At 39.8% G+C, this 15,924-nt stretch overlaps 1 protein-coding gene across 13 annotated transcripts in view; it reads right to left on the bottom strand.

The window, feature by feature from the left end:
• Positions 1-15,924, bottom strand: part of MED12L (mediator complex subunit 12L) — a 742,320-nt gene that overhangs the window by 483,294 nt on the left and 243,102 nt on the right. For all 13 annotated transcript variants that reach the window (XM_068280808.1, XM_068280810.1, XM_068280809.1 and 10 more), the window contains one exon: positions 12,603-12,713. In XM_068280808.1, the coding sequence (XP_068136909.1) occupies positions 12,603-12,713 (111 nt within the window). The remainder of the gene's footprint in view (positions 1-12,602; positions 12,714-15,924) is intronic.

The raw sequence follows: 15,924 nt of genomic DNA, 5'->3' as shown, positions 1-15,924 counted from the left end.
AAGATAAGCAATATATCAGAGCATGATAACAGAGGGAGGAATATAACAGAAGCAATACGTGTATAACAGAAGGAGCACTATAATAGAGGGGAGCACAGGAGGGAGGGGAGCACTAAAAGGAATGCTTTAACAAGGACACTATAAAAGAGGAAGAACAGTGTTACTATAACAATCTGAAATAAGGAGATAATTTTGGTTTACATTGTCTCACACTGTATGATTAAGAAGAGGGGCACAAAACACTGTAAGGCTAAGCTTATTACTACTATGCAGCCAAGATGTATATGGTTTTATTATACTCCCTTTGTTTTTGTCCAATTTTTATAGACATGAGAGGATTTATATACATTTACGCTTTAACATATAAACAGATTATGCCTTGTAAAACCCTCTTTTTTGTATTTTTTTCTTTGCTGTATAGTGTTTTATGAAGGATGGCATAACACTGGTATTTTCCACCCATATCCCAAAAAAACACTGGTAAGTAAAAATGTCTTTAGCATATGGTAGCGATTCAGTTCTGAACACCTCTGAGAAGACAGTTAGGATTGAGAAGTACACGCATCCAAATCCCTCTAGCTGTTCCATTTATGTGCGAAGGGAAAAAACGTGCATTTTTCTATCAGACGGTCGGTTGCATTTGTCCACAGTTTGTTTCCCTGCATTTCAATAGGCTACAATTCCGCATTTGAATTTGTGTGAGTAAAAACAGGCGGTTTTCAGACTAATGGAAATGGGCTTTTAGAGACATGATAATGTACTCAGTATAGTGCTATGGAAAAGGTCAGTGGTATATAACTGCATAGCAAAGAAATGAACAGCGCTACTTAAAAACAGATGAGTGCTTACCTGCAAAAAAGTGCACACCCCACTCATGGGATTCAAATACACAATGAGCATACACATGACCTGTCTACCACTTGGAGGATGTTAGTTTCCACTAACAATTTGCAATTTGTTAGGTACTCGTCCCTCCCACTGTCGAATAAGTCTTTCCTCCATGGGAGGGGACCTAACACTAACTAAATTCTACCTATGCATATGCATAGCCTGGGCGCGCTACCAGTAAAATTGAGAATTGCGCAAAAAAAGTGGGATCAGCGCATCACCAGGCCGCCTCTGAATGGCCTCAGCTCAGAGATGCGCTGAGCCCCCCCAGAAACTGCAAACGCACCTTGAACCCAAACAGAGGCTCTGCATATACACCAAAGGAAAACTATTAAGTGGGAGCAGCTGACCAGAAATAAATCAATCAAACATAGCAAAGAAATGAACAGCGCTACTTAAAAACAGATGAGTGCTTACCTGCAAAAAAGTGCACACCCCACTCATGGGATTCAAATACACAATGAGCATACACATGACCTGTCTACCACTTGGAGGATGTTAGTTTCCACTAACAATTTGCAATTTGTGGTGCGACCAAGAGGAAAACACCCTCAATATAGGTATTTAGGTAGCCAGGTATAGGTGCTCCTGTATAGGTATCCAGTATAGTTGGCCCAGTATAGGTAGCTATTATAGTTTCCCCCAGTGTAGGTAGCCAGTATAGTTGCCCTAGTGTAGGTAGTATAGTTGCCCCAGTATAGGTGGCTAGCATAGTTGCCCCCAGTATAGTTGCCCCCAGTATACAGTGGAGGAAATAATTATTTGACCCCTCACTGATTTTGTAAGTTTGTCCAATGACAAAGAAATGAAAAGTCTCAGAACAGTATCATTTCAATGGTAGGTTTATTTTAACAGTGGCAGATAGCACATCAAAAGGAAAATCGAAAAAATAACCTTAAATAAGATAGCAACTGATTTGCATTTCATTGAGTGAAATAAGTTTTTGAACCCTCTAACAATAAAAGACTTAATACTTAGTGGAAAAACCCTTGTTTGCAAGCACAGAGGTCTTGTAATTGATGACCAAGTTTGCACACATTTTAGGAGGAATGTTGGTCCACTCCTCTTTGCAGATCATCTCTAAATCCCTAATGTTTCGAGGCTGTCTCTGTGCAACTCTGAGCTTGAGCTCCCTCCATAGGTTTTCTATTGGATTAAGGTCCGGAGACTGACTAGGCCACTCCATGACCTTAATGTGCTTCTTCTTGAGCCACTCCTTTGTTGCCTTTGCTGTATGTTTTGGGTCATTGTCGTGCTGGAACACCCATCCACGACCCATTTTCAGTTTCCTGGCAGAGGGAAGGAGGTTGTCGTTCAGGATTTCACGATACATAGCTCCGTCCATTTTCCCGTTAATGTGATTAAGTTGTCCTGTGCCCTTAGCAGAAAAACACCCCCAAAGCAAAATGTTTCCACCCCCATGCTTGACGGTGGGGACGGTGTTTTGGGGGTCATAGGCAGCATTTTTCTTCCTCCAAACACAGTGAGTTGAGTTAATGCCAAAGAGCTCTATTTTGGTCTCATCAGACCACAGCACCTTCTCCCAGTCACTCACAGAATCATTCAGGTGTTCATTGGCAAACTTCAGATGGGCCTGCACAAGTGCCTTCTTGAGCAGGGGGGCCTTGCGAGCCCTGCAGGATTTTAATCCATTGCGGTGTAATGTGTTTCCAATGGTTTTCTTGGTGACTGTGGTCCCTGCTAATTTGAGGTCATTCACTAACTATTCCCGTGTAGTTCTAGGATGCTTTTTCACCTTTCTCAGAACAATTGACACCCCACGAGGTGAGATCTTGCGTGGAGCCCCAGAGCGAGGTCGATTGATGGTCATTTTGTGCTCCTTCCATTTTCGAACAATCGCACCAACAGTTGTCACCTTCTCTCCCAGCTTCTTGCTAATGGTTTTGTAGCCCATTCCAGCATTGTGCAGGTCTACAATTTTGTCTCTGACATCCTTGGACAGCTCTTTGGTCTTTCCCATGTTGGAGAGTTTGGAGTCTGCTTGATTGATTGATTCTGTGGACAGGTGTCTTTTATACAGGTGACTAGTTAAGACAGGTGTCCTTAATGAGGGTGACTAATTGAGTAGAAGTGTCTAACCACTCTGTGGGAGCCAGAACTCTTAATGGTTGGTAGGGGTTCAAAAACTTATTTCACTCAATGAAATGCAAATCAGTTGCTATCTTTTATTAAAGGTTAGTTTTTCAATTTTCCTTTTGATGTGCTATCTGCCACTGTTAAAATAAACCTACCATTGAAATGATACTGTTCTGAGACTTTTCATTTCTTTGTCATTAGACAAACTTACAAAATCAGTGATGAGTCGAATGACGAAACGCGTAGGGCGGAGCTAGGAGTCACGCAGGACGGAAGGGGGAACTGATCAGAGCGGGGACTGTGGCGTGCAGCGGAGATCCGACCGCGGCGGTGCTGGCACACATAGAAAGCGCTTGTATGATCTTCAATCTGGTACGCAGATCTTTTAAGCATTTTATTAATAAATTTTAAAGCTTTTTTACACTATGCAAGTTCCGCTCTGTGTTTGAAGGTGTTCTCTGCTGCTGTTGCCCAGGAAGGAGGGCTTGTTTGCATAAAACTCAAGAAGAAATCTGGTGAGTGAGACTCACAGAGGGGGCATATAGATCCCCCTTGTTTTCTTATAGTCCGGGTGGAGGCCTTGATTCACACAAATTATTGAAGTGACTCACGCGGTGCTTCTTAAAAGGCAGTATTGCACTAGTTCCTGCTTTTTTACAGGGAAATCCTAGGCTCCTTTTGGGAGGGCAGGATTGTGATCGCAACTTCGTTTGGTGGACAGGTAGCAAGTATAGTTGCCCCCAGTATAGGTAGCCAGTATAGTTGCCCCAGTATAGGTAGCCAATATTTGCCCCTGTATAGGTAGCCAGTATAGTTGCCCCCAGTATAGGTAGTATAATTGCCCCAGTATAGGTAGCTAGTATAGTTGCCTCCAGTATAGGTAGCCAGTATAGTTGCCCCAGTGTAGGTAGTATAGTTGCGCCAGTATAGGTGGCTAGCATCGTTGCCCCCAGTGTAAGTGGCTAGTTTAGTTGCCCCCAGTATAGGTAGCTAGTATATTTGCCCCCAGTATAGGTAGCCAGTATAGTTGCCCCAGTATAGGTAGCCAATATTTGCCCCTGTATAGGTAGCCAGTATAGTTGCCCCCAGTATAGGTAGTATAATTGCCCCAGTATAGGTAGCTAGTATAGTTGCCCCCAGTATGGGTTAGCCAGTATAGGTAGCTAGTATAGGTAGCTAGCGGGTAGCCACTGATCTGAGGTCTATTATGGCTAAGACGCGCGGCAGGTGCGTGGCGGGAGGTGGACCGGCGGAATGCCAACTCCAGCGTCCCTGCCGCCTGATGAACAAGTTTCATCTGGCATCATGGGTGGCCTGCTCCTGTATACAGGTAGTCCCTGACTTAAGAACACCTGACTTATGAATGACCCACTGATGCGAAACAGCCCAAAAATGTGAAAATTTGATTCTGTGGGAACAAGTGTTTTTTTTTTTCTTGTAAAGACCTGGGATTCGATCCGATTACCTTTTTCTCCAATGTTTTTTACTAGGAGATTCTTTTTCATCTTCTGTTTAAACTAAAAATTCAGCATTTAAAAAAGTACCAAAAAGAAGGTGAGAAAGTACTGTCAATATTTTCTTTCTTGCTGGTGGCTTAAAAGGCATTTTATTGATAGGATGTGAAAATATCACCAAGGAGGAAATTTATGAGAAAAAGTGAATTGGATCGGGCACCCTGTACTTCTTGAGAAAATAAATCTTTGAAAAATTCAAAGAAAATAAATTAGCTCGATTCAATTCATTTTTCTCTTAACTTTAGGCCTTGTTACCATCTGTGCGTTTCTATCCGCTTCTATCCACTTTTTATCAGCACATCAATGTTACAGATTGATACATGTTGCTGAAAATCGGACAGAAGCGGACATATGGAAACAAAGCCTAACTCCTGGGAGATCATTTTTCATCTTCTGTTTAAATTAACTTTTGGATTTCAATCGTTTTTATTGGAATTTTAAATTTTTTTTACAAACAATATGTTTCGGACATATTCATACAGTAACATTGTTATAATATTAACATAAAACAACATTGAAAATACTCTTAACAATCAGCATAGATGTACAGAAAGTAAAAATATTACAAACATATAAATACTCCACAATAAAAGTAGAAGGAGCATATCTAGTCTTGTGGTGTTAAATTTCAAAACTAAAGGATCATTAAATAAAACTAATTTAGAGTCTAAGATATTTATCTAAATGGCTTGGCCAACAATTGTATTATTCAACAACTATTTGTTCTTAAATTAATGCGTATTGGCATACTTTAAGTTATATTAACCATATGCTCAAAATACGCATGGAATACGCATAATTTACATATATGTGCATCCTTACGCGCATGGTACATGCGTCTAAACACCTATTTTCGCGTGTACACTAATCAAATGCGTCAAAAAAAAATGCGTAAACGCGTCAAAAACAAACGCGCAAACGCGGCAAAAACGCGCGAAAAACGCGGCAAAAACGTGGTACAAACGCGGTAAAAACGCTAAAGTGCTAAAAATGTTATAAAAACGCCAAATTTGCTAAAGAAAATAATAAAAAAAAAAAAAACAATTTTGCATAGATTACAGGATATATGCTCAAGTATCTGGGTAATTATATGAACTCCAAATTTTAATTTATTTATAAAATGTATTTGTAAAGAGGAAGAAAAGGAGAAATTTTAATAAAATTTTAAGGATATCTATATACCACCTCCGGATAATTCTGTAAAGGTTATATAGATCCTATTTTAGATCCATCCCCATTATATTATTATGTATATGTATACATGACCTTAGAGTTAAAAATTTAAAGGAGCATCCTCTGGAGAATGGGGGATACTATCCTCCCTACTGAGACTCCAAAGGATGCTTCCCCATTATGCTACCGGACACATTGGTAAAATACAAATCGCCTGGGGAGGCTTCCAGTCAGAATTCTATGGATCAAGATTATAGGTCAAAGGTGGGTAAATTTACATCTCTAGTGTACAAATATATGTCTCTCTTAGCGCCTGTTCCAAATTTTATTAATTGTTGTTTAAACTATTTTATTGAACTAAAATTATATTGTCTATCCTAAACTACCTAACTATTCTACACTACTCAAGTAATAACTGGTTGCTTATTATAGGTTCTTATTTGTATGCTTAGTACTTACATGAATTGCTTGGATAAAGCAGTGGTCCTTATAGGAATAAGTAGAGTCGCCATCCGGAGTCCAGGTCAGGTTTGATAACATAACTTACAGTTCTGTCTATGGTTGATCACAAATGAAACATAACAAAATTATGCTACATAATATTGGTCCATGTGAGGGTTATAATGTTACATTTATTTATTCAGCTATACTAAAAATTCTTGTAGTTTCGATTCTTTATATATGATAGGCCACAAATGCGCCTTTTTCCAAAAGGCCTTGATAGTGCAATTTTTAATTGCCCATGCTCTTTCAGCTTTTATATTAAGGTCAGTTTTCTTCAAGATGTCCTCTATGGTGGGTATATGTTGGGATTTCCAATTCTCTGCTATGGCTATTTTAGTTACTACACAGATATGATTAAAGATAAATCTCTCGCCTGGTGGAAGGTCCATAGTATTGATATGCAGTAATGCCATTTCCGGTGGTATGGAAGTCAAGAAAACGGGAAGTTGTTTTAGAAATGTTTCTATTTCCTCCCAAAGTCTAGTGACTTTAGGGCATGACCAAAACATATGTAACAGTGACCCAGTACCATTACAATTCCTCCAACACAGGGGAGAGGTATTATCATCGAACTTAGAGATCTTCTCAGGGGTCAGATACCAATGCCATAAAATTTTAAGGAAGTTTTCATAATGGAGTACGCATTTTGTTGACCTTCTCAGAGACCCATAGGCCCGCTCCCATTGTTCTTGATCAATGTCTAAGTGAAATAATTCTTGCCATCTCTCCAACTGCCATTTTGGAGTATCATCCTTGAGTTGTAAAAATGTTTTGTAGAATATTGCTATACCTTTTTGTTTATAATTTTGTGGGTCTAATAATCTCTTAATTTGAGGTAGGTAAGATATATTGATAGGTGAATGCTTATCAATAAACTTCCTAATTCTAAAATATTTTGGCTTATCTGATTTGGGAATATTAAATGTTGATACTAATTCTTCGAATGGTTTTAATTGGTCTTCTGTCATTATGTCTGCTACTCTAGTTATTCCTTTTTGTATCCAATTATCGAGATCTAAATTCTTTAATGCTTTGGCTAAATTAAGTAAGGGTACTTCTATATGTATGGCCAAGGGGTGTGTGTTACTAAGATTTATCATTTCCTTCCATATTCTTATCATATTGGCTGTTATGGGGTTTGAAATTTTGTAAGGAATCTTCCAATTTAGTCTTGATTCCAAATATGGGAGTGGATTGGGGTCTGGAAGTTGGTCTAGTTCTATTTTTACCCATTGTTTGCTATCTTCATTACACCAAATTGCCCTTGATTGCTCTAAAACAGCTGATTTATAGTATTTTTCTAAATCCGGTACACCTAGTCCTAAGTTAGTTGTTTGGGTGGTTAATATTTTATTTGAAAATCTAGAGGATTTGTTCATAAGGATAAATTTATTGATCATTTTTTGGGCTGTTGTAAAGAATTTTTGGGGAATTTTTATAGGAATATTTCTAAAAAGGTATAGCAATTGGGGCAAAATCAGCATTTTAAACGCTGCTGCCCTTCCTAACCATGAAAATTCAAACTTAGCCAAATTTTCTAAATGAGTTTTTAATTTGTCTATCCAAGGTTCAAAGTTCTCTCTGTATAGCCTGTTTATAGTAGGGGTCAAGTGAATCCCCAGATATTTGATCGATTTAAGGTCCCAAGAATATGGGCAAATAATTTTAAATTGGTCTATCATTCTTGTTGATAAATTGCATGGCATTATGGTTGTTTTGTTTTCATTCAATTTGTAATGAGAAACTTTTGAAAATTTTTCTAATTCAATTTTGAGATTAGGTAGTAACTCTATAGGCCTCTGGAGGTACAACAAAATGTCATCAGCAAAAAGTCCTAGTTTCGCCTCTGATGAAGATAATTGGATCCCATGTATTTTGTTATTGTCTCTAATACTTTGTGCTAGTGGTTCCAAAGATAACACATAAATTAATGGGGATAGAGGACATCCCTGTCGTGTTCCATTATTAATATCAAATGATGATGAAGTGGAGTTTGATGACACAACTCTTGCAGAGGGCTGCGTATACAAAGCCATTATAGATCTATGAATTTGGCCTACACATCCAAACTTCTGGAGTACAGAAGACATATAAGCCCAGTTGACTCTGTCGAACGCCTTCTCCGCATCCAAGGAGATGAAGAGAGTAGGCGTCCGACAGAGACCAACCCTATGTAGAAGTGCCATTACCTTCCTTGCACCATCATTCGTTCCTCTGCCCTGTACAAAGCCTACCTGGTCAGGTTTGATCAGTTGTGGGATCAGAGGGGTTAGCCTGTTAGCCAAAACTCTTGAGTATAACTTGAGATCAGTATTCAGCAAGGAGATAGGCCTGTAGCTCCCTGGGTCAGATGGATCCTTCCCCTCTTTTGGAATTGTGGTGATTAATGCCGTCAGATTTTCCTTAGGAAAGACACCAAGAGTTGATATCTCATTAAACATATTGACCAGATGTTTAGACAAAATATTTGAATACTTTTTATAGTAAGCATTTATGAAGCCATCCACTCCTGGTGCCTTATCCCGTTTTAACATTTTTATGGCTAATTCAATTTCTTGGAGGTGAAAGGGGATATTTAATTGTTTCTGTTCAAATTCTGTGAGACTGGGTAAGTTAATTTTTTTCAAGTACTGGTCTATTTCTAATTGGGATGGGGAATATGTTTGGGTATCTTTATTTAAATTGTATAATTTTTCATAATATGTTGCCAGAGCATTGACTATGTCTTTAGGGTGATGGACACTAAGTTTTGTTAAGGGGTGTATAATTTTAATAATTCTTTGCCTAATTCTTCTACCTTTAATTTTTTGTGCCATGGCCTTCCCTGCTTTATTTTTATCTGAATACCAATTTTCTTTCAGGATGCTTTGCCATTTATCATATTGTGAGTATAGGTGTTCTGCTAGTTCCTGCCTAATTGATTCTAGTTTTGGGATTAAGTCTATTTTCTTGTTGATAAATATAAATTTTTCCAGATTCTGAATTTCTTTAAGTAATTTATCTGTTGTTTCTCTATATTTCCTTTTCAAAATTGCATTCTGCTTCATAAAAACTCCTCTCATATATGCTTTATGAGCATTCCATAGTGTCGTCTTAGACATTCCTACTGTATCATTAAGGGCAAAATATTCTTCTAGACTGCTTTGGATAATTGGGGCTGTAGTTTCTGAGTTGAGAACTACTTTATTTATTTTCCAATTAATGTTTATATTATTAGGGGTATTCCTTAATTTAACTTTTGCTATAATCGGGGCATGATCAGACCAAACTCTAGTGCCAATGGTTATTTGTGAGAATAATGGGAGAGAGAAGGTATCCGTTAGGATATGGTCTATTCTTGTATATGATTGGTGAATGGGGGAGTAATAGGAATACTGTCTGTCCCCAGGGTGCAGGCATCTCCAAGTATCATACAGCTCATTAGAAGTTAAGGTAGACTGGATGACAGCTGAGCTTCTTCTCTTTTCCGCAGAACAGTCAATTTTGGGATCAGTTACTGCGTTAAGGTCTCCTGATATTATAAGGGAGCCTCTAGAGATTTTTGTTACTTTTTTGATTTTTTTATTTAAAAAATTAGCTTGATTTCAGTTTGGTGAGTAAACATTAGCAAAGGTGAATCCCTCTGAATTGATTACACCCCTAGCTATCACCAGTCTACCATCAGGACTACCATACACCTCTGACAATTCAAACCCCAGAGAGTCTTTAAAAGCTATGAAAACTCCACATTTTTTCTTATTCTGCAACACAGAATGATATACCTGAGTGAATTGATGTAATTTGAATTTAGATGTTCCCTTTGCATTCAGGTGAGATTCCTGGACACAAAGTACATCTGTATTCTCTTCCTTGATTAGTTTGTTAAGCAAAAACCTCTTTCTATGGGAATTCAAACCTCTCACATTTATGGACAGTAAGTTAAATTCTTGTGACATATTTATCTTTAAGTCTGCTAAACCATATTAAAATACATAAAAACATCATCAACCATCTACTATGAGCATAATCACCCGACCCGGACTCCTTCTTAGCGACTCTGTTGTAAGATGCTCTAATGGACCAAATTTTGCCTTTTTTCCTAAAGAATGAAATTTTGAGAATTACATGCAAAACATACATTAAGCACATTTCAAAGTGGATAAAATAAGTTTTAAAGCTACTTAAGAACCAAGGTGAGTTCAATTTAAATGAAAAAACAAAAAAAATAAAAAAAAAGTCTGAGTGTTGTACAGACATGTAATCAGTACATCTCAAAAGAATAAAAAAATATAAAAACCAAACAAAAAAGGAAGAAAAAAATATGAAAGTTAAGGTGGGGTAGAGTGTCTTCAGTTCCATCCAGTGGTCTGAAGACTATTCACCTCCTAAGCAAGGTATAACCTCTGCGAGGGAAAAGTCTTGTTGGGGGGAAAGTTTATGGCTAAGCACCATTGCTTAGTCAACATCACCTTTGGAAGCTTCTGATGACTTGTTTGCCTCTGAAAGTGGTTGGGAAGTGTCCATAGCGGACTGTTGAAATTGCCTCTTCAGTTGTTCAGCTCTGGTGTCCTTTGCTTGAAGTAGTGGGATTCCCCATCTCCTTAACATCTCGAGTCCTTCTGCTGGATCTTTGGCTATAAAGACAGTACCATTGTTGACTATTCTCAGTTTTGTTGGGAATCCCCACGCATAGGGGATGCCTTTGCTTCTTAGAGTATGGGTTATGTCAGCAAAGTCCTTTCTTGCCTTCAATGTGATTTGAGATAGATCATTGTACAGTGACAGTTGTCTATAAGGATCAGGGAGTTTTTGTCCTCTTCTAGTAACTGCCATGAATCTTTCCTTAATGTGGTAGTAGTGTATTCTCAGGATTACATCCCTTGGCAGATGTTCTGCTATGAAGCTGGGCTTAACCAGCCTATGAGCCCTGTCTACTACCAGATCAGAATCAGATATATCAGGCAAAGCAGTTTTAATGACATCCTTCACATAATCCATCAGCGCTTCTGTTTTCACAGACTCTGGTATCCCTCTGATCTTAACATTGTTCCTCCTGTTTCTATCTTCAGAGTCTGTGATCTTCTCCTTCTGCCACTTAAGTTCTCCCAGCACTAAATGATGAGCGTCCACCATCTTATTGTATTCAGTGGTGATGTCTGCAACTTTCTTTTCCAGCATAGACACTCTGCTATCAGTCTCACAGACATATTGTGACATTTGTCCAGCCATTTGTCTCATGTCTGCTTTGATCTCCATAACCCCGCTTCTCATCTCCATAACAGTGTTCTGCATCATTCCACTGAAAGAAATCATGAATTTCTTAAAGAAATTCTGAGATATGGGCTCATCTGTGGCTTGTAAATCTGCAAAGGGATCAGGGAAGGTCTGTGCAGCAGGCATGGGTGATGAGAAAAGCGCTGGGACAGACTGTGCAGCTATAGGGTCTCTGTGACCATGCTTCTCATGGGGACTTTGTGCTGGCTTCAGGGGGCTGCGCTCCCGATTATCAGCCCCTGCTATGGCTTCCTCCCTCTCCTCCTCACTATCATATTGGTAGCCTTTTTGCTTACCTCTTGAATATGGTGTAGATAGCAGAGCAAATCTGTTTCTTTGGCTCATAGGAGTGTGGAAGGGAGCGCTGCCAGGAGACATGTCATGCTGGAATGTGTGGCCATCTTGTCCTTGTTGTTGTTCAGGCAGAGGACGGTGGCCATCTTTGCTGATGTCTTCATAAAAGTCTGTCAGCTTTCTTGGCCCTGGGGATCCTCTCTTAACCTTCTGGTTCGCTTTCCTCCAGTCCATTGTAGTCAGGGGAAGTTCCAACACCTTTTAGGCTAAAAGTAAAGGCTTTCCAGGCTGCTTTAAGTCGCTTTGTAAGTGCTTTGCAGGGAGAGAGAGTGGCTCAAGCTTCCATTCCCCTCTGCTGCATAGCCACACCCCGCTTAAATTAACTTTTGCACTCTGCAATAGAAAAAGTATCAAAAGTAGGCAAAAGAGTACTGTCAAAATGATTTCCTTGCTTGCTGGTGGCTTAAAAGGCAATTTTTTATAGTGTGAAAATATCACCTGGGAGAAAACTTAGTAGAAAACATCCAATGTCCTTTAAACCGCTAAAATGACACTTTTCTGCGTGACACTGAGGGCACAAAGGGACAAATGTGACACAGAGGGGGGCAATGTGGGCACAGTGGGCCAAAGGATGGCGCAATGTTTCGACCTTTGGATAGATTCAGGTTAAGAACAAACCTACAGTCCCCATCTTATTCATTACCCAGGGGCTACCTGTTATATTAATTTAGTAATAAACATGAGAGTGCAATTCTTTTTTTTATAAGCTATGTACTGTCAACTTATATACATACAAATAAATACAAGATGCAGATGTCTGTCAGAGAACAATGTCTACCTGTGTGTGACACTAATGCATTAGTATAACACAGATAATACCTGTAAGACAAGTGGTAATAAAATCTTTAGAAGCTCATCATCAAGTGGGCGGATTTTTTCTAACACATCCAACATCCAGGTCAAGTATTCATGTCGTTCTAGTAATCCTTCCTGGAATGAAAATACAGTACAGTACTATGAAAATATCTCCATCAATACGGTCTTTCGGGATAAGCAGTATATGAACAACTTGATCTTCAGTGCCCCCTTGTGGAGCTTTTGTATTTTTCAGTCAAGATATTTTCCAACACTAATATAAAACATGAAATGCAACAAATGTGTGGAGAAAAAAAGCATGCTGGTAAAGCCATAAAAAAATGCTGTGAAGTGACGGTGTGTGAGAAAGTTCAGGACAGCATGAGTTGTGCTCTTCCCTTTGCTTTATGCTTGGTAGGTAGTTCAACACACAGTACAATAAGGTTATCCAGCAATACAAGTACAAAATACATACATACAACCCAACAAATGGTTGGAGACAAAAACATGGTGGTATTGAAGCCATGAAAAATTGCTGTGAAGTGACAGTGTGTAAGAAAGTGCTGGATGGGATGAGTTGTGCTCTTTCCTTTGCTTTATGAAAGCTCCTTGGCTAATCACTTCATAGGCACCTTCTTGAACAGGCTTATAATTTGTCAGTCAGGCATTGAGGCTCACTGCTAGCCTCTTCTTCTCCTCTTCTAGTGTCCCCACCCCACTATCGTTCAGATTGTATGTTCACAAAGGCAGTGCCTTAAGCCAAGTGGTTCTTGCCTCTACTACACCTTATCTTTAAAACAAACAGGTACTGATTTTGCTGATGTTTTAAAGCACAGATGAACTATGTATATATTTTGTACTTTTATTGCTGGATGTCCTGATTGTACAGTGTGTGGAAATACCCAAGTATCTATGATCCCCACTATTGTATGTTTTATAATCTGTACAGTGCTATGGGAGATATTGGCACCATATAAAATAATAATAGTCAGCTGTTATGATTGCCTCCATAGGGAAGGATTGTGATACTCTGCTCCAATAAGCACTCACAATAGCAATGACTTTAGAAGTTGTCTTCATACCTCGCCAACAAGCATAAAGAGGATACATTCCTCATTGATCTATAAAGCTAAACTATCCTAGCTTTTCATGCACAGCCAATGGGACTGCAGGACAGGTTTGACAGGGCAGTGGCAAAACAGGTACAGTGGGATGCGAAAGTTTGGGCAACCTTGTTAATCATCATGATTTTCCTGTATAAATCGTTGGTTGTTACGATAACAAATGTCAGTTAAATATATCATATAGGAGACACACAGTGATATTTTAGAAATGAAATTAAGTTTATTGGATTTACAGAAAGTGTGCTATAATTGTTTTAAGAAAATTAGACAGGTTCATACATTTGGGCACTGTTGTTATTTCATTGATTCCAAAACCTTTAGAACTAATTATTGGAACTCAAATTGGTTTGGTGAGCTCAGTGAGAATTATGAGAACGAGTATTTAAGGGGGTCATTTGTAATTTTCCCTGCTCTTTTAAATTTCTCTGAAGAGTAGCAACCTGGGGGTCTCAAAACAACTTTCAAATGACCTGAAGACAAAGACTGTTTACCATCATGGTTTGGGGGAAGGATACAGAAAGCTGTCTCAGAGATTTCAGCTGTCTGTTTCCACTGTTAGGAACATATTGAGGAAATAGAAGACCACAAGGCTCAGTTCAAGTTAAGGCTCGAAGTGGCAGACCAAGAAAAATCTCAGCTAAACAGAAGCGATGAATGGTGAGAACAGTCAGAGTCAACCCACATATTAGCCCCAAAGACCTACAACATCATCTTGCTGCAGATGGAGTCACTGTGCATCATTCAACTATTCAGCGCACTTTATGCAAGGAGATGCTGTATGCGAGAGTGATGCAGAGGAAGCCTTTTCTCTGCCCACAGCACAAACAGAGCCGCTTGAGGTATGCTAAAGCACATTTGGACAAGCCAGCTTCATTTTGGAATAAGGTGCTGTGGACTGCTGAAACTTAATAGTTATTTGGGCATAACAAGAGGCGTTATGCATGGAGGAAAAACAACACAGCATTCCAAGAAAAACACCTGCTAATTACAGTAAAAAATGGTGGTGGTTCCATCATGCTGTGGGGCTGTGTGCCCAATGCAGGGACTGGGAATCTTGTCAAAGTTGAGGGATGCATGGATTCCACTCAGTATCAGCAGATTCTGGAGACCAATGTCCAGAAATCAGTGACAAAGCTGAAGTTGCACTGGGGCACTAGGGCTGGATCTTTCAACTAGACAACGACCCTAAACACTGCTTAAAATTCACTAAGGCATTCGTGCAGAGGAACAAGTACAATGTTCTGGAATGACCATCTCAGTCCCCAGACCTGAATATAATTGAAAATCTGTGGTGTGAGTTAAAGAGAGCTGTCCGTACTCAGAAGCCATGAAACCTGAATGAACTAGAGATGTTTTGTAAAGAGGAATAGTCCAAAATACCTTCAACCAGAATCCAGACTCTCATTGGAACCTACAGGAAGCATTTAGTGGCTGCAATTTCTGCAAAAGGAGGATCTGCTAAATATTGATTTCATTTATTTTTTGTGGTGTCCAAATTTATGCACCTGCCTAATTTTGTTTAAAGGGAAGGTTCAAGCAAAATAAAAAAATGAGTTTCACTTACCTGGGGCTTCTACCAGCCCCATGCAGCCATCCTGTGCCCTGGTAGTCACTCACTGCTGCTCCAGTCCCCCGCTGGCAGCTTACCGACCTCGGAGGTTGGCGGGACGCATTGCGTACATTTTTACGCATTCCCGCTATGCGTAAAAATGTACGCATTGAACCAGTAATGCATAAAAATGTATGTGTTAATGTTCATGCACTAGCTGGAATGCGTAAAAACGTACGCAATGCGTCCCGCCGACCTCTGAGGTCGGCAAGCTGCCAGTGGGGGACTAGAGCAGCAGTGAGTGACTACGAGGGCACAGGGTGGCTGCATGGGGCTGGTAAAAACTCATTTTTTTATTTTGCTTGGACATTCCCTTTAACCACTTCCCAACCGCCTAACGCACAGAGGCGGCCGGGAAGTGGACCCCACAAGGACCAGTTCATGCCCAAAGGCGGCGGTCCTTGTAGGGGCATGGGCGGAGCGATCGCGTCATCCGTGACGCGATCCTCCGCCGGAAGTCGGAAGCCCGGCATTTTGTCTCCGCTCGCCGGCCACTTAGCATCGCCGGCGAGCGGAGGAATCCGCACATGGGGCCAATCAGAATGTATAAGGCACTTTGTTAGGTAAACAAAGTGCCTTATACGTGCTTCCTCCTCGCCTCGTGGTCTCATTG

Source organism: Hyperolius riggenbachi, chromosome 4, assembly GCF_040937935.1.
Source record: "Hyperolius riggenbachi isolate aHypRig1 chromosome 4, aHypRig1.pri, whole genome shotgun sequence".
Taxonomy (NCBI): Eukaryota; Metazoa; Chordata; class Amphibia; order Anura; family Hyperoliidae; genus Hyperolius; species Hyperolius riggenbachi.
This window is presented reverse-complemented; position numbering and strand designations above follow the sequence as displayed.